This window comes from Fusarium phalaenopsidis (genome assembly GCF_050370095.1).
Source record: "Fusarium phalaenopsidis strain FUZ10S chromosome Unknown contig_32296, whole genome shotgun sequence".
In the NCBI taxonomy this organism is placed as follows: Eukaryota; Fungi; Ascomycota; class Sordariomycetes; order Hypocreales; family Nectriaceae; genus Fusarium; species Fusarium phalaenopsidis.
Genome location: NW_028145408.1, coordinates 2,239,647 through 2,255,819, shown reverse-complemented (window position 1 = coordinate 2,255,819; position 16,173 = coordinate 2,239,647). Strand labels below are relative to the sequence as shown.

Sequence of the window (16,173 nt, the reverse complement as noted above, 5' to 3'; positions counted from 1 at the left end):
CTTGGCAGATTTTTTTTATGAAACATTATCCCGTCTTCTTTGTCTCGGAGCTCAACAACTCTTCCTCTCCTCAACTTTCCCCCAGACATCATCCTCTGCGATGCCTTCACGCAGCAGCAGCAGCAGCAACCCCAGCGAGGACATCAAGTTTAGCTGGAAGGATCAGCTCTCACCGAGGCTCATGGGGCTCCGGGGCTTCAGGCGGGCCTCGGAGTCGACGCCCAAGATGAGAGAATCGGAGAACAGGCAGTTCACCATGATGCACTTCCCCGACCGCCCCACCAGGAGGATCACCGAGGCTGAGATCCCCAGCGAGGAGGAGTGCAAGCAGTACCTCATCCGGATGAGGAAGGCTTCCTTTGCCGAGCAGCTCCAGCGCCGGAAGGAGGAGCAGCAGCAGCAGTCGCCTCCTCCTCCAGAACCGCCGTTGCGGTCTACGTTTGGACCTTTTAAGGCTCCGTTTCTACCGCTTACACCCGCCCAGGAGGAGGAGAGCCCGTTCGGCACCGGTGCCCAGGATGACAACACAGTAACTGGAGACTTCCTTCGGGTCCCAGATGATGACGCTCGTATCAGCAACATTACCGAGGAGGGCTTCAACCTAGCCAGGGAGAACTCACCTCAGCCTGTCATCATCAGTGAGGCCAAGACAGTCAGACTCGAGCGTGTCGAAAACCTCTCTCCCGGAGGAAGCCCCAATGCATCGCCGACCTCGTCCCCACGGGTCACTGAGGTACCTCGGGAGTGGTCCAAGAGGAAGCAATCCGTCCAAATGGTTGCCATCCAGCGAACTCCAGACATTCAGAAGAGGAAGCAATCAGTGCAGACTGTTCTCATTCGCCGACCTTCACGGGCTGTTCATGATGCCCTCAACTCTCATCCCGTGCACCCTCATCTGCCTCCCATCAACGTCCACATCCGACAAGACAGCAGCTCAGACCTTCTTTGTAGGGTGTGTCATGTCGGCCTTGCTGAGAACTCGGGCACCTGCTCAACTTGCGGTGAGGAGTACTCGGCCCCTACCAGTCCATCGCAGTCTCACCATGACCTCCCCGGCGCCAACTTCTCCCGACCTCAGTATAAGCAGCCTCAGCCTATCAAGAAGTACCACCGCCCTCCTCCGCTCATCCCCCAGTCCCTCGATACCATCGCGAGCCTCCACCGCCCTTCAGCCTCTCTCACGTCCGACCCAGAGGCCAACCAGCTGTCACCACCTCCCTCACCTCGATCTCCCAGCAGCGCCACACATCCGACCCAAAAGGTGTTGACGATGGCTGAGGCTCCTCCAACACCTTTGTCTGCACTCCCCACGCCCGAGGTGCTGAAGCGATTCCAGCAGGAGATTGAGAGCAAGGCCAGGGCTGAGGGCAGTTCTATGTTTGATGATCCTTGGAACGTCAGGCCGATAGCCGAAGAGGGCAGTTCATTCGAGGATGCTTGGAACAGAAAGACAAGCGGCACCGAGAGCGACGTCTACGAAGACGACTGGGCCGACTACTACTTTGATGAGGGTAACTTTGACTCCGGACGACGCAAGCAGACCAAGGTGCCGACGCCAGAGGTGCAGGGTTTCATGCAGCGAGAATTGAGTTTGGATGAGTATGATGGGGCATTTGCCAGCCCTGTTAATCCGGGACCTGGTTGGATATAGACTGTTCTTATAGATTAGGAGGGACATGTATGTTGTATGTGATGGTGGTTGTGTATCCTGTTGTATTCAGTAGGTAGCGTTTGGCGTCCTGTATTCCATCTTATCTAGCAAGCGTTCTTTTATTCAAAACCAAAGAGTCTATGCTCTATCCAATTCATCCCAACTTTTTTCATGTCTTCGTGATATCCTCTGCTTCGTCTCGTCTAATCTACACCCTCCATCATCTATTTTCTATACTCTATAGTATTCTCTTAACAGTCAATCCACTAGCGTCACCTCCCTCAAGCTGAATAAAATTACCGGTCTCCAGCTTCTTCTTCCACTTGCCGCTCTCATATCGAGCGAGAATCATGGTCATGCGCAGGGTGACGTCGCTGCTCGAGTCGTGCTCCTGCAGCGCCTCAGCGACAGGTGTGAAAGTCCATCGGCCAAAGGCCCAGTTGAGAATGTATCTCCCGGAGGCACTATCCTCGGGCTTGGGGATGTCTGGGTCTGAGTTTGTGGGGGTCGAAGAGAGTGACACGAGGGCCTTGATGCGGTAGGCCTCATCCTTAGGCGCGGATGAGAGGAAGGCGATGAGCTTGTCGGTGGAGATGCGTGCTGAGGGGTCTTCGGCCTTGAGCTCGATGGAGAGAACTTCGACTTCGTTCTGGTGGGTATGGGAGTGTCCGTTGGTCTTGTCGCCGTTGGAGTGGTTGTGGCTGTCGCCGTTGGTCTGGTTGACCTCTGCTTCGGTCAACTCTTGTGCAAGACCTCCGTCAACACCGAAGACTAGGTCCATAGCCACGCAGCCCTTGTCGCTCTTGACTTTGGCCACATCCACCTCGAGATCGCCGACTCGGTCGAGGCATTCATCGTATCGCAGTTCGCTGGCATTCTCCCACTTGTTGAAGACGATCAGATCCGTGTATCGCGCCTGGATGCGGGCCGTGTAGCTGGTATCCTCATATCCCTGCCAGTTTTCGACATCGATGACACTGATGACACCATCAAGCACATACTTGCCCGAGTCGCGAGCAAGTCTGTTAACCTCAAGAGCAAGCGTAGCCGGAAACGCAGAACCGCTCGTCTCAATAACGATACGATCCGGACGAACGCTCTCCTCGAGCTCCTTGAGAGCGGGGCCCAGCTGTCCGACGAGGTTGCAGCAGATGCATCCGTTGAGAAGCTCCTGCACACCCGAGATGGCAGAGTTGGCGGCGAGCTGCGAGTCGACGGCGAGGTCGCCAAACTCGTTCTTGAGGAGAGCGAGCTTGTAGTCTGGGTTCTGGGCGCGGAGTTGGGGGATGAGGTTGAGGATAAGGGTTGTCTTTCCAGAGCCGAGGAAGCCCGTGATGATGGTGATCGGAATCGGTGCCATCTTGGAAATGTCTCTATGTATCGCTCAACAAAAAAGAGTGTAGGTTGGACCCTGAGAAAATACCCCTCGGAGCGGTATCAAAAGTTGGTGATGGTCAGCCCATGAGCGTCCCCCGATAAGATAGCATTTTTCTTATCGGGACTTATCGGGGAGGAAGGACATGACCCCGCGATCTCTGCGACTTGACGTCACCCTCCATGATTTGCAGCTTGTGGAATTGGGTTTCGCGATCCAAGGACGGTCGATTGCGTATGCCGAGATGAGAACAAGGAATTTGATGTGATACAGGGATAAGAAGATAACTGCCGGCTTGTCCTCTCATTTTCAGATCTTGAATCTTTAAATTTTCTCCCTTCAAGAGGAAACAGAGATTGTTTACACAAGCAAACATGACGTCCCAAGAATCTGGTCCAACCAACGACGCTCAGCAAGAGACCTTCAAGGAGCAGCTCGACAAGGCTGCTGAGGATACTCGCGCTGCAGAGAACCAAAAGCCGAACCCCATAGTCGAGAAGAGTACGTTCAACTGTATCACACTCTGAACTGTTGCCTGACACATTGCAGTCACTGAATACGTCCCCGCTGCCGCCAAAATCCTACCCGGGAAACAGAGCCCATCGAGGGACGAAGTAAAGCCAGAGGGTCCTCCAGAGCGACCTGATCATGATGACAAGATCGAAGAGTTTGTGAGGGACCAGCACCGAAGCCAGGGCACAGACGGCATCCTTGGTTCCTCCCCCAACGACGAGTGATGGATGAAGAGTCTTTGTTGCACCGAGACACGATTGTACTTTTACGGTTATTGGCGAAAACGATGCGACGGCCGTATTGCATGAATACATGAATCAATCACATGCAGCTCATGATGTGACTTGGTGATGTTGGCTGCTGCCACGCCGTGAAGGGTCCATTGCGCTTTGGCTTGGTCGTCAGGACAATCACGTCAATCATCCAACACTGACCTTTGCCATCATGAAGTCAAAGCGACAATCATGACAAGGTAGCATTGGCAAGAGAATGAACCCGGGTCACGGCACGCGGCATGCGGCATGCGGCTCAACAACGTCCGTCGCACGTCACAAATTTTGCTTAGATCTGCTTCAAGATCGGCAGAAATTTCGCGACCACGAGCTTCAACCGCGCCTGATCATGGCTCGAACGATCTCACACCAATTTACCAAGCCCACCGAAGCGCGCTTGCATGAAACAATAATTCTACGATTTGGAATGTCCCCCCTTCTTGGCATTAACCGTCCACGGACTCAACTGCCGGAAGCAGAGAGGTAACGGCAAATTTCCTATATCCAAGGGTTTTACTCTTCTGAGCGTTTCCCGCTAGGGGAAAGGCAACGCGACACCGTGGGTGTTTGGACCGCAGAGGGTCCCGGGTGAAGGTCGTGGCAGCTCAGTTGGCTTTTTGATAAAGAAGAAAGAAAGAAAAGAAGACTGAAAAGTTTGGCTGGTGGTTGAGTTAATAAAGGCAGCCACACGTGCGCTAGGCCGCTTTTGGTGCTTAGTCATGTAAGTCTCCGCCGTCGTCGGTTCAGTTGGTGGATACTCCAGTTGGGACATTACGGCGTGCCACAATTCGGACAAGTTTAGTACCCTACACTTAACCTTAACTGCAACTTTCATGGCATGAAATCACGGTGAACCTTTATTGATATTATAGGAAATGCTAAGCTTGGTTAATATAGATTTAAGAATATATTTTCTACCCCATATAGCCTTCTTAGGGCCCCAACTTAGACCCCTCCTTCTAATCATAGGCAACCTTCAGATAGGTAGCGATGTACATAGTTTAGTTGAACCAAAATGCAGGAACATCTATGACCAGCCTCCATTCCAATTAGCCGTGGTGAGCCGGTTGAAGGCCGAAGTCGACAAAGCTCATCTCACGATGCTCGGCGGCCAAGGTCATATGGCGCACCCCAATGCAGTGGGTACCATGCAAACATGGGCGGTTGCTGACCCCAGGGAAAAGGGTGTCGAGGATGGAGAGGCATCCTGTCGGAAAGTTGATGTTCTTCAAGGAACCTGGAATCTGTGCGGTGTAACTGATAAGCCACACAAAGAAATAGTGGCATGAATCGATAAACTAACGTGGCCGAGCTTCTCTGTGCGAATCGTTGCTTCTTCGTGATCGCTTTGCCCACATGTGCCAGAACACCAAGGCAAAGGTAGGAAAGTTAACGGGAACACCGACGATGGCGATGACGGCCTCGGCAGACAGGGTCATTATCCGACTCTTGATTCCGAATTGTATTCAGTCGTATATTAGAACTTGTCCTGCTTGAGAAATGGAGAATGGTCCAGGGCACGTTAGGAACCCATCTGGACTGAAGTTGGGGTTTTAACCACAGCCAAATGCGTCGTCGCGTTTACGATTAAAACCCCCAAACCTGGAGCCCCGTTTTCGGGGAGGCATACCGGTTCCTGGATGCATGGCGCCTGTCGGCTCCAAGTCCTGCCTTGCCCCATTGGCTGTGCCGTCACCTCTGAGTCCCGTGTTCTATGCCCCCCCGCTGGCCGTAATGTTATATAGTTAACGCCTTGCGCCTACTAGAGGGGATCTTGAGGATAAGGGCCTATTTTCGATTTGCCACCTTGGTAACACACCTCACTAGTACGTTGTGGCTTGCTGAGCCTTCCATAAGCCAGGCTGATTGATGATCCCCACTGCGAGCGCAGCCACACAACGCTTCTTTTCTTCTTTGTGATACTTCAAGTGCTACCCTTGGATGAGGATAAGCTGGCCTGACCTTTGTAGTGGTGTCTCATTTTTCCTTGACCCATATGAAGAGGTTTTGTAGGTAGATCGCTTACTTGTTCGGTGGCAATCGGGCGCCGTGGTGATGTTACTGATGAGACTGCACTTGCTGGTTTGAGGGGATCAGATGTCGACTTTTGGACATGACTAGTTTTACGGTGCGAAGGCCTGCAGGGCATGGTGCTGTGATCAATAAGACTGTCGCATAATACTTCTATTCGCAGGCTTTAAATGAGCCGAATCTAGACAATAAAGCAAGTTGTAGAGGTACTCTGGCAAAGTGGTTCATTCAGCACGTCTAAGGGATCATATATTATAGAGACATCCAGTCCAAGACACTTGGAAACCTCGTCTCATGGCTTTCGCAACCCTTTGCCCAGCAACTCTGCACCGACCTCTGTGACGAGCTTCTCATCCGGAAACTTGGACTTCTTGGCCAGAATGCTATCCTCCGCCCCCACTGCCTCAAGAAGATCAGGCAGTTCTCCATCAAGAGCTGTGCCGTAAATGAGATGTCCCAAAGCCAGCAACATGCCATGCAGAGCATCTGCTGATTGCTCTTCTAGTGTGATGGCCTCCACGACGGACGCTGCCAGCTCCAGCTCGTCATCCCCCGAGAGAGTTGGCCTGGAGTTCTTTCTGGCCCGTCGATTCGCTAGAGACAAGTTGAAAAGGAGGGATGAAGCTGCAACTCTCACGTTGTTATGGCCTTCATCGAGGAAGCTAGACGAGACGAGCAGAATGATGGCTGAGCGTAGATTGCTGTCTTTCATGATTTCCTCGGGGAATAAAGGCGTCGAGAAGAAGTTGCAAGCCATCTGCACTGTGACGAGGCGCAGCGCGTAAGGGCATTCTGTCTGCTTGTTGACAAGGTCCAGAACAGCTCTGACGGTTTCGTGGCCCTTTTCCTCAGCAAAAAAGCCGCTGACTCTAGGGTCAGATAGGGAACACCTGAACAAGTCCACAATCGTAAAGAGAATGTTGATCGGTAGTGACGAGACTGAGTCCTTTACAAGACTCGATAGGTGGCCCATCTCGGGCACAACGGCACTCGAAGGGCCATTCTTGGCGCGATCCTCAAGATACTGCTTGAGGGTCTTGACTTCGGGCTTGCTCGCAAACTCATTGCCCATCTTCACCATGAGCTTATCCAATGGAGGAACCTTGGCGTAGAGCACTGGCTTTGCATCCGGGTTTGCAAAGGTTGGAAGGCGGAGCTTCTCGTGTGGATGAAGTGGAAAGGCCATCTGGACGAGGAGATTCACATTTCCGCGGAGAGCAGCTTGATCGGCTCCAGACCATCGATTCTCCTGCTCTCCACGCAGAAATGTGATGATGGTTGGCGTGGCGCTGATGGAGTACTGGCTAGCAATCTGATGCGCTTGGGGCTTGGATATATCGATCTTGATCAGTGTGGCTTTGTCGCCGACCTCTTGGGCGAGCTCGTCGTATGTCGGATACAGAAGCTTGCAGGGAGGGCATGTGGCTGAAGTGAAGAAAACAACTGCGCAGGAGCTTCTTGCTGCTTCCATTAGGTGATTAAACTCGGCCAGATTAGTGACATTCTTGACGCTGTGCTTTGGAGCAGCGGGTGTCTGGGCGCTTTGCTGAAGGCCGAGGATGGAGCCGTTTTGCCTCCCAGCATTGACTCCCTGAGTGAGCTGGGGAAGCAGCATGCGGCCCATGGGCGAGTCGAGGACGGCCTGAGGCATCTTGACGATGTGTTCTGGGATGCCTTTTCCAATGAGGAAATTTGAGAATGAGTCGCTGAAGTTGTTGCAGTTGTGATGGAAGAGGTCATAGGCCTGAGTAGGTTAGCTGACTGGATAATACTGATGGGGTGATGATCTGAATAGGTACCTCGAGCGTAAAGATGGGTCTAAGAGAGTCAAGGAACTCTTCTATCACGTCCATGGGCAAGTTTGTAGTGCCGAGGTGTATCTTCTCCATAGGCTGGCCAAGGTGTGATGAGCCGGGGGTAATGGCAATGATGCCGCCATCGTAGACGTATTCCCGACCATTCAGCTCGATTGATGTGTGATAGATGGCGTCAAGCTGGAAACCGAGAAGTCCTGCCGACATCTGACGGGCCAAGCCCCGGGAGAGGTCGTATACGAGCAGGTGGACGTCCATGTCGTCGATTCAGGTGGGACGAGTCTTTGGGGTCCAATGCCAAGTTGGTAGGGCTGGCAAGCGCTGCAAGCGCTGATGAGGCGGGAAGAGGATCGCGGCAAATATCTTTAGAGGTTCCAATCGGAAAGACGATGATTTGCACAGTTGTTAAGTTGCAAATATGTTGTGTTGAAGTGTTAACAAAGAGGTTAACCTGGCTCGAGGCGCAGGCAACACCGGCCTACGTCTTGACGACGACTGGAACATTCTGAGATGCTGACTGATGCTCCTTCTCATATATCAAGTCAACCACACGACGCTCATTAACAGAACACACGGCATCAAAAACTGGACTATCTAGAATGATTTTATCACAACAACCTCTTCTCACTCATCTGCATCACCTCTTCTTGGAAATCTCTTTACTCCAAAAGGCGGCCTCTCCAAGTTCATGATGTTGGTGGGGCTTCTAAAATTAGAGGCGCCCTGCCAGCTCAGGGGCTGTTATCACTGAAAAAACTCCCTGCAAACCCCCTGACAGACATCAACCCGCAGGATGAGTGGGGCCGCCGTCTGGTGCGGATTGGCCACAATCTCACCTCCACGTCCAATCCAAATCGATTCCGCGGCTACGACTGGTTACAATCAAACCCGTACCTAAGTCTGCTACGAATGCAGTCCGGCCCCTTTCTTAACAGATTGTCAACAGGCAAAAAACTTAGATAATAACCGCGACTCCTTTTCTGACGTGTGTTCCCTCTTTGCCACTCTCCTCCATTCCTTTCTTTTGATCGATCGCTTCTCCCTCGTTTAGAAGCGCGTTCCCCCCCGAGGTTGACTCTTTTCGACCTTTTCCCCTCCCATGCGCGACGGCGTCCCTCACTGATACAGACCCCCCCGTCGCCGCTTCGTCACCCTTCCACTCTCTCGACCCGCGCTCATGAGAACAGCCACATCGCTGCCCTCCAAGCTCGTCGCCTACGACCCTCACGAGAAACCAGGCCGATACAATTTCAAGCCCAAGAGACAGGGATATTTCGCAAGGATGAAGGAATCTTGGATGACCCAGTCGCAGAGGACTCGGTGGATTAAGACCGCCGCTATCGTCCTCGCGATTGTTACCCTCTTCTACTTTGTCTCGCCCAAAGGCGTTGAAGTGTACAACGGCGGAGGTGCTGCTAGTGGAGGTATGGACTATTGTCTTTTAAGACTGCAATTTACTCATGCTCTCCAGCATCTCAAGCCACTAAGGGCGGTGATGGCCAAACTCCCTCCGACTCGACTTACGGAACCGATCGATGCGCCAAGTCCTTCTCCAAGGAGAAGCCCATTGTGCAGTATGTCCTCATGATTGACGCTGGCAGCACTGGATCGCGAATCCACGTCTACAAGTTCAACAACTGCGGTCCTACCCCCGAGCTCGAGAAGGAGGAGTTCAAGATGACCGAGAAGGAGGTCGGTGGCCTCAGCAAGTATAAGGACGACCCCGTGGCCGCCGCCAAGAGCCTGGACCCCCTCATGAAGGTCGCCATGGATAACGTTCCCGATGCTCTCAAGGGCTGCTCTCCCGTCGCTGTCAAGGCCACTGCTGGTCTTCGAATGATTGGCAAGGAGCCCGCTGATGCCATTCTCGCCGAAGTCCGACGACACCTCGAAGTCGATTACCCCTTCCCCGTTGTTGACCAGGAGAAGGAGGGCGTTGCCATCATGGACGGCTCCCTCGAGGGTGTCTACGCCTGGATTACCACCAACTACCTCCTCGGTAAGATTGGCGGCCCTGACCTGAGCGAGACCGCTGCTGTTTTCGATCTTGGCGGCGGTTCCACTCAGATCGTCTTCGAGCCAACCTTCAAGGGTGCTGCTGATGGTGGCATGCCCGAGAAGCTCGCTGCTGGCGACCACAAGTACGATCTCAGCTTCGGTGGTCGCAACTTTGAGCTTTACCAGCACTCTCACCTTGGCTATGGCTTGATGGCTGCCCGCGAGGCCATCCACGCTGCTCTCATCAACGACATTAGCGAGTCCAAGGGCGCTGACAAGGCTTGGTTGAAGGAGCCTATTGTCCACCCCTGCATCGCTCCCGGCATGTCTAAGGACGTCAACGTCACCATTGGCGCCAGCAAGGAGGTCAACCTCGTCAAGTTCACCGGTCCCTCGCAGCCTGCTCCCGCTCAGTGCCGCAACCTGGCCGAGAAGATTCTCAACAAGGACGCCGCTTGCACCCTCGCACCCTGCTCCTTCAACGGTATCCACCAGCCCCTGCTTTCCAAGACCTTCACCAAGGAGGATGTCTACATCTTCTCCTACTTCTACGACCGCACCAAGCCCCTTGGCATGCCCGACTCCTTCACTCTCCGTGAGATGCACGACCTTACCCAGACGGTGTGCATGGGCAAGACTGCTTGGGACGTTTTCACCACTGTCCCTGGTGCGATGGAAGAGCTTCTCGACCGACCTGACCACTGCCTGGATCTCAACTTTATGATGGCTCTTCTGCACACTGGCTACGACATGCCCATTGACCGAGAGGTCAAGATTGCCAAGAAGATCAAGGGCAATGAGCTTGGCTGGTGTCTCGGTGCTAGGTAAGTTTCTCGCATTCCACCTTTCACTTTCTTCTACTAACATTAATTCAGCTTGCCTCTGTTGGAGGCCGGCTCTGGCTGGTCATGCAAGGTCCGCGAGATCTCTTAGAGGGAAAGTCAAGGAAGTATGGCGTTGATGACGGTTGCGGTATATGCAATGTCTTTTTTTTTACTAGAGTGATTGTTTCAAGGCGGCTAATGGCATTTTGGGAACATGGCGAAATCAATTGAACGGGCCATCGGCATCATGAACAAAACTTGGACTGGACTAGGCCTGGCTGGCTACTCGGGGAACTGGAGTCCTCAATCAACTTGTCATGACGTGTAGATTATTATAGAACTATTTAATACACGGGCGACCGCCTCAGAGCGGCGCGGTCACCATGCCAAGAACATCTTCGACGACGTCTTCTGGACCAATGTCTTCTAGGAGGGCTTCTACGGCTTCCACTTTGCTGCCCCATTGCATGCTCCTCTCCTTTTCAGGGAGCGTCAATTGGATACGATGTAGATAAATCTTGTGGGCAGCGAGGCCAACAAGCGCGGGAGTAACAAAGTCCAGACGATGCAGGGCAGCTAGGCAGCGCATAAGCTGACCAAAGTGCTTGGTGGCCGTCGGGCTGATGCCTCCAGCAACGGCTCGGTGCATGCGGAGGAATGAGACAATGTTCATCTGGTAGCGGGTGACCTCGATGTCAACCTTGGCCTCTTGGCTCAGTGTTCCCAAGTGGCTGATCTCCTGTTTTACGGTCAGCTGGAGGATGGCATGGGATGAAAGTGAAGCCTACGTTTTCGTGGATTAGAGGTTGACCAGAGGAGCCTTCTTCGCCGGGCCCCCTTTTCACTACACTTCCCGTTGATGCCGTATCAGCATCATTAACATCCGCCTCATCGAGATTGACAAATCCATCTTCTGGATCATGCCAGTATGCGATGTACAAAAAGTCGTTGAGGTGCGCTGTTACACGAGCCTCTCCGCCACTGGCTGCTTCTAACACGGGTATAAAGACAAACTGCTTCGGAGCCGTCTGGACAGACGTTCGAGTAAAGATGCGGCGTGTGCGCAGGAGCTCCAGAGCCTGGATCTGAACTGCCTGGGGCGCTCGGTCGAGGTTCTTGGCGAGGATGACGTTGGCTATTCGCGAGGAGAAGGCACCGCCACCTGGTGACAGCGGACTAAGTGGTGTGCGTGGATGCGACGAGGATGGCCGTGACGTGAAGTACGAGTCTGGGTGGTTGCGCGAGGGCGAGGTAGAGCGGCCGGAGGAGGGTTGGTGGCCGATGATGAGAGCGGCGGCGAAATCTTCGAGCGTGGTGGAGGGAGTGCAGTCGACGACGACCCAGCTGAGGCCGAATGTCTTTGTTGCTACAAGCTGGAGCTCCTGTATGAGGTCGTCGATGGCATCCGACGGGGTGCTCACGAGGCAGTGTTCGCGACTGATGAGACAGAGTAGCAGGGCCAGCTCGAGGTCGCTCAAGGCGTGGACCTTGTCGAGAAGGCTGTCATCCGCCATGATTCCGAGGTCCAAGCCTCAATCCTGGGTCCATGAGGCTCCTTGGATCTATCCTTGACATGAGGTTGACCCTATTTCCTCCTCATCTCAATCCACCGCCTATCTGAGCTACAAGGGTCAATGTCGCATGATGCTGCTGCATATGATGTCACGTGGGGTTGCACAAACCGCGAACCACTGGCGCCGTCGCGCCCCACCCTTGATTTATGCATAGGACTAGGCCCAGAGTGGATTAGCGCCGGTGGGCATCACCTCTAGCGACGGGCGAGGCTGTGACATTGGTACTCTCCGCCGCCCTCCCGTCATCTGCCGCTGCCTCTTCAAACAACAACGCAACCTAGATCTGATCCTGCTGCCACCACGGATCTTTTCCAGCACCCACGACGACGACACAAGGTCCCCGAAGAGAACACCTACTACGGGCTGCGATAGATTTGCTAGGCGACATCGAGCCTTGACAAGCGAAGGCGCTGCGGTCATTGCGTTCCAGACGCTCGAGATAACGTCATTGAGAATCGTTCTGCTCGATAGACTATAGCCCAACATGTCTTCGAGAAAGAAGGTCCTTCTCAAGGTGCGGGGAACATAATGTTTGACCCTGAAGAGCTCAAAATATTGATATGGCCGTGAATAGGTTATTATCCTTGGCGATAGCGGTGTTGGCAAGACCAGCTTGATGAACCAATATGTGCGCACCTGTCCACGACCCCTCGATAACGGCCACGATGCTGATATCTCCCCCCTTCACCACAGGTCAACAAGAAGTTCAGTGCGAGCTACAAGGCCACCATCGGAGCTGATTTCCTGACTCGAGAGGTCCTGGTCGATGACCGACAAGTCACCATGCAGGTAGGACAGCCCGCTCGTGCACGCAAACACATCGACCTCGAGATTTGAAGCTGATCGCCGGCAAATAGCTGTGGGATACCGCCGGCCAAGAACGATTCCAATCGCTGGGCGTGGCCTTTTATCGAGGCGCCGACTGCTGCGTCCTCGTCTACGATGTCAACAACGCCAAGAGCTTCGAGGCGCTGGACAGCTGGAGGGACGAGTTTCTCATCCAGGCTTCTCCCCGGGACCCTCCCAACTTTCCCTTCGTAAGTCAGGCAGAAGCTGTGGATTCGGGCTGCCTATTAACTGGTCACGTAGGTTGTGCTAGGCAACAAGATTGATGTTGAGGAGAGCAAGCGAGTGGTATGTGATTCGACCAGTCAGCATAGAATTGTTCTGACATGCAGCAGATTTCTAACAAGAGAGCCATGACCTTCTGCCAGTCCAAGGGCGATATCCCTTACTTTGAGACGAGTGCCAAGGAGGCCATCAACATTGACCAGGCTTTTGAGGGTGAGTATTTTTGAACAAGTGTATCTGCAGATCTAACATGGTATAGTGATTGCCCGAAACGCCCTCGCCCAAGAAGAGTCGGAGGAGTTCAGCGGCGACTTTGATGACCCGATTAACATTCACATCGAGAACGACCGTGACGGCTGCGCGTGCTAGAGCAGTACTAGAGTGTGCGATGCGATACAGACAACACGGTTCGGATTGGATTCGATGAGAAGGGGGACCGGCTCAGGAGGAGGGAAATGTGTCTCGTGTGTGGTGGAGGCAGCATTACTTGCCTGAATGTATCATACTGAGGCCGATGGTTTTCCTTTTTTTCTTGTTGGTGTTCATGCATGGATGCGACTTTTTTCCCGTCTGCTTTTTTATGCTCTGATTGTTAGTTGCGAGGTCAACATGGACGATTGAGTTGTCCACAGATGGCTTATCATTTTGAAATGTTGTCCTCATCCAGTGTGCGTGTTGAGTGTCATGTCATTGTTCATAGTTGATGCCATTGATACACATTCAACAACACGCCATACCACTATCACAAGCTTCACCTCAAACCATGCAGTAAAAGGAGCAAAAATCGTATGTTGTCGGAAAAGCAACCATGATGGTTACATACCCATATCTGTGTCTCTCCTTGTCTTATACCCGTATCATAACCAGCGGGCGACCTTGTCCCTCGGCTCGAGCCCCACCCAGCTCCGAGGCCGAACGCCGCGTACCCCGGATTTCCAAGCTCCCCACTTGGGGAGAGCCTCGCGCTGTGAGAGGTCCAGGAGGCAAGTCAGCAGAAACGAACCTCGGCACGCTCGCCATCATTCGAGACGACGGTGCGGAGAAGCTGGGGTAGCTAGGAGGGTTACAGGAAATCATTTAAGGACCCGTGGATCTTCTCTTTGTGTAATCTCGGGGACATTTTTATTGAGACATTGACGCTGTTCTTTTCATCTTCTTTTCGTCTTGTTTCTTGTGATACTGTCATCATCTGACGTCGACAACACCATAGCTGTCATCATGTCGGCGAGAATCCCTGCTATTGTGGGTAGCTCCATCACTCACCCATTGTGAATAGCTTCGACTGACTCTTGAACCCTCAGGCTGTAAATCGCGTCAGCGACGCTGCCAAGAGACAGCTTGACCTCGTGGCCAAGTTTGTCGAGGAGGAATGCATCCCGTAAGCCCTCCACCACAGCGCCCCTTTACCACACGACTAACACTCTCACAGAGCTGACCCCGTTGTTGAGGCCCAAACGGGCGAGGGCGACGCGCGATGGGAGGGCCACCCCTCCATCATCGAGGACCTCAAGACCAAGGCGCGGGCCCTCGGCCTCTGGAACATGTTCCTCCCCAAGGGCCACTACAAGGAGTCTCCCGGCTTCACCAACCTCGAGTACGGTCTCATGGCCGAGTGGCTCGGCCGCTCCCACGTGGCCTCGGAGGCGTGCAACTGCGCGGCTCCCGACACTGGCAACATGGAGGTGCTGGCCAAGTACGGCAACGAAGCGCAGAAGCAGCAGTGGCTCAAGCCTCTCATGGAGGGCAAGATTCGGTCTGCGTTCCTCATGACGGAGCCTCAGGTCGCGTCGTCGGATGCTACCAACATTGAGCTGGATATCCGACGTGAGGGTAATGAGTATGTCCTCAATGGACAGAAGTGGTGGTCTAGCGGTGCTGGTGACCCTCGGTGCAGCATCTACATCGTCATGGGCAAGACGGATGCCAACAACAAGGACCCCTATCGCCAGCAGTCGGTTGTCCTGGTGCCTGCCGACACACCCGGCATCACTATCAACCGTATGCTGAACGTCTACGGATACGATGATGCGCCCCACGGCCACGGTCATCTGACATTCAAGAACGTGAGGGTGCCTGTGTCTAACATTGTTCTTGGTGAGGGACGAGGCTTTGAGATTATCCAGGGCCGTCTTGGACCTGGCCGTATTCACCACGCCATGCGAACCATTGGCGCTGTAAGTGTTCCTATCCTCATTTCAAGAACTACCTACTTACAATTTCCTAGGCCGAGCGAGCCCTCGACTGGATGCTCCTCCGCGTCAACGACGAGTCCAAGAAGCCCTTCGGCAAGCTCCTCCGCGAGCACGGCGTGATCCTCGAGTGGATCGCCAAGTCACGCATCGAAATCGACGCAGCCCGTCTCATCGTGCTCAACGCAGCCATCAAGATGGACGAGCTAGGCCCCAAGAAGGCCCTCAAGGAGATCGCCCAGGCCAAGGTTCTCGTCCCGTCGACGGCCCTCACCGTCATCGACCGCGCCGTGCAGGCGTTTGGCGGAGCGGGCGTCTCGCAGGACACGCCGCTCGCGTACATGTGGGCTGGCATCCGCACGCTGCGGCTGGCCGACGGACCTGACGAGGTGCATCTGCAGCAGATGGGTCGCAACGAGAACAAGCGCGGTCCTGAGGCGACGGCCATCATCAAGAGGCAGCGGGCCAAGACGGAGGAGCTGCTCAAGGAGTATGGAGTCGAGAGGAGACAGCCGGGAGCAAGGATACAACATAAGCTGTAGATGGCCCGACGCGAGTGGCCGCAGGTTCATGGTTGACCAAGTGAAGCAGTGGAGAAGGCCTCCTGTTTGCTTTTCCGGCCACATGAAGAGCAGCCAAACATTGCTGGGATGATAGTTTCGGCATCAAGATAGTGTTTTGTTTGTTATGTACTCCGTATGTGATAATAGATCTCCAGCTATAGGTCTGGACTCGAGTTCCCCGGCCGACTTGTATTGGGTGACATTGAAGCATCCTGTTACTTGCCAATGACTCAACAATCATCAGTCACATCCACGACCCTTGAAATCTCATGCGCATAGTCCACGACATGCCATTGCC

At 53.7% G+C, this 16,173-nt stretch overlaps 8 protein-coding genes across 8 annotated transcripts; 5 read left to right on the top strand and 3 right to left on the bottom strand.

Annotated features, from left to right (window-relative positions):
• Positions 1-100: 100 nt before the first annotated feature.
• On the top strand, positions 101-1,651 carry LRP88_06273 (uncharacterized protein; the record flags this gene model as incomplete). Its single annotated transcript, XM_083242813.1, has 1 exon — positions 101-1,651. The coding sequence occupies one exon, from the start codon at positions 101-103 to the stop codon at positions 1,649-1,651; it is 1,551 nt and encodes a 516-aa protein (XP_083101749.1).
• Positions 1,652-1,889: 238 nt separating this feature from the next.
• LRP88_06272 (CobW/HypB/UreG, nucleotide-binding domain-containing protein) lies at positions 1,890-3,011 on the bottom strand (the record flags this gene model as incomplete). The annotated part of the gene is made up of 1 exon (XM_083242812.1): positions 1,890-3,011. The coding sequence occupies one exon, from the start codon at positions 3,009-3,011 to the stop codon at positions 1,890-1,892; it is 1,122 nt and encodes a 373-aa protein (XP_083101748.1).
• A 389-nt stretch (positions 3,012-3,400) lies between these two features.
• LRP88_06271 (uncharacterized protein) lies at positions 3,401-3,763 on the top strand (the record flags this gene model as incomplete). Its single annotated transcript, XM_083242811.1, has 2 exons — positions 3,401-3,527; positions 3,576-3,763. The coding sequence occupies 2 exons, from the start codon at positions 3,401-3,403 to the stop codon at positions 3,761-3,763; spliced, it is 315 nt and encodes a 104-aa protein (XP_083101747.1).
• Positions 3,764-6,134: 2,371 nt separating this feature from the next.
• LRP88_06270 (PUL domain-containing protein) lies at positions 6,135-7,914 on the bottom strand (the record flags this gene model as incomplete). Its single annotated transcript, XM_083242810.1, has 2 exons — positions 6,135-7,586; positions 7,642-7,914. The coding sequence occupies 2 exons, from the start codon at positions 7,912-7,914 to the stop codon at positions 6,135-6,137; spliced, it is 1,725 nt and encodes a 574-aa protein (XP_083101746.1).
• Positions 7,915-8,833: 919 nt separating this feature from the next.
• LRP88_06269 (guanosine diphosphatase) lies at positions 8,834-10,587 on the top strand (the record flags this gene model as incomplete). The annotated part of the gene is made up of 3 exons (XM_083242809.1): positions 8,834-9,065; positions 9,128-10,478; positions 10,530-10,587. The coding sequence occupies 3 exons, from the start codon at positions 8,834-8,836 to the stop codon at positions 10,585-10,587; spliced, it is 1,641 nt and encodes a 546-aa protein (XP_083101745.1).
• Positions 10,588-10,842: 255 nt separating this feature from the next.
• On the bottom strand, positions 10,843-11,992 carry LRP88_06268 (uncharacterized protein; the record flags this gene model as incomplete). The annotated part of the gene is made up of 2 exons (XM_083242808.1): positions 10,843-11,232; positions 11,324-11,992. 2 exons carry the CDS (start codon positions 11,990-11,992, stop codon positions 10,843-10,845), a joined length of 1,059 nt encoding a protein of 352 aa, XP_083101744.1.
• Positions 11,993-12,536: 544 nt separating this feature from the next.
• LRP88_06267 (Rab family GTPase YPT7) lies at positions 12,537-13,492 on the top strand (the record flags this gene model as incomplete). The annotated part of the gene is made up of 7 exons (XM_083242807.1): positions 12,537-12,566; positions 12,627-12,680; positions 12,746-12,841; positions 12,910-13,089; positions 13,142-13,186; positions 13,234-13,336; positions 13,410-13,492. 7 exons carry the CDS (start codon positions 12,537-12,539, stop codon positions 13,490-13,492), a joined length of 591 nt encoding a protein of 196 aa, XP_083101743.1.
• Positions 13,493-14,341: 849 nt separating this feature from the next.
• LRP88_06266 (acyl-CoA dehydrogenase/oxidase) lies at positions 14,342-15,854 on the top strand (the record flags this gene model as incomplete). Its single annotated transcript, XM_083242806.1, has 4 exons — positions 14,342-14,365; positions 14,425-14,501; positions 14,553-15,297; positions 15,348-15,854. 4 exons carry the CDS (start codon positions 14,342-14,344, stop codon positions 15,852-15,854), a joined length of 1,353 nt encoding a protein of 450 aa, XP_083101742.1.
• Positions 15,855-16,173: the final 319 nt, after the last annotated feature.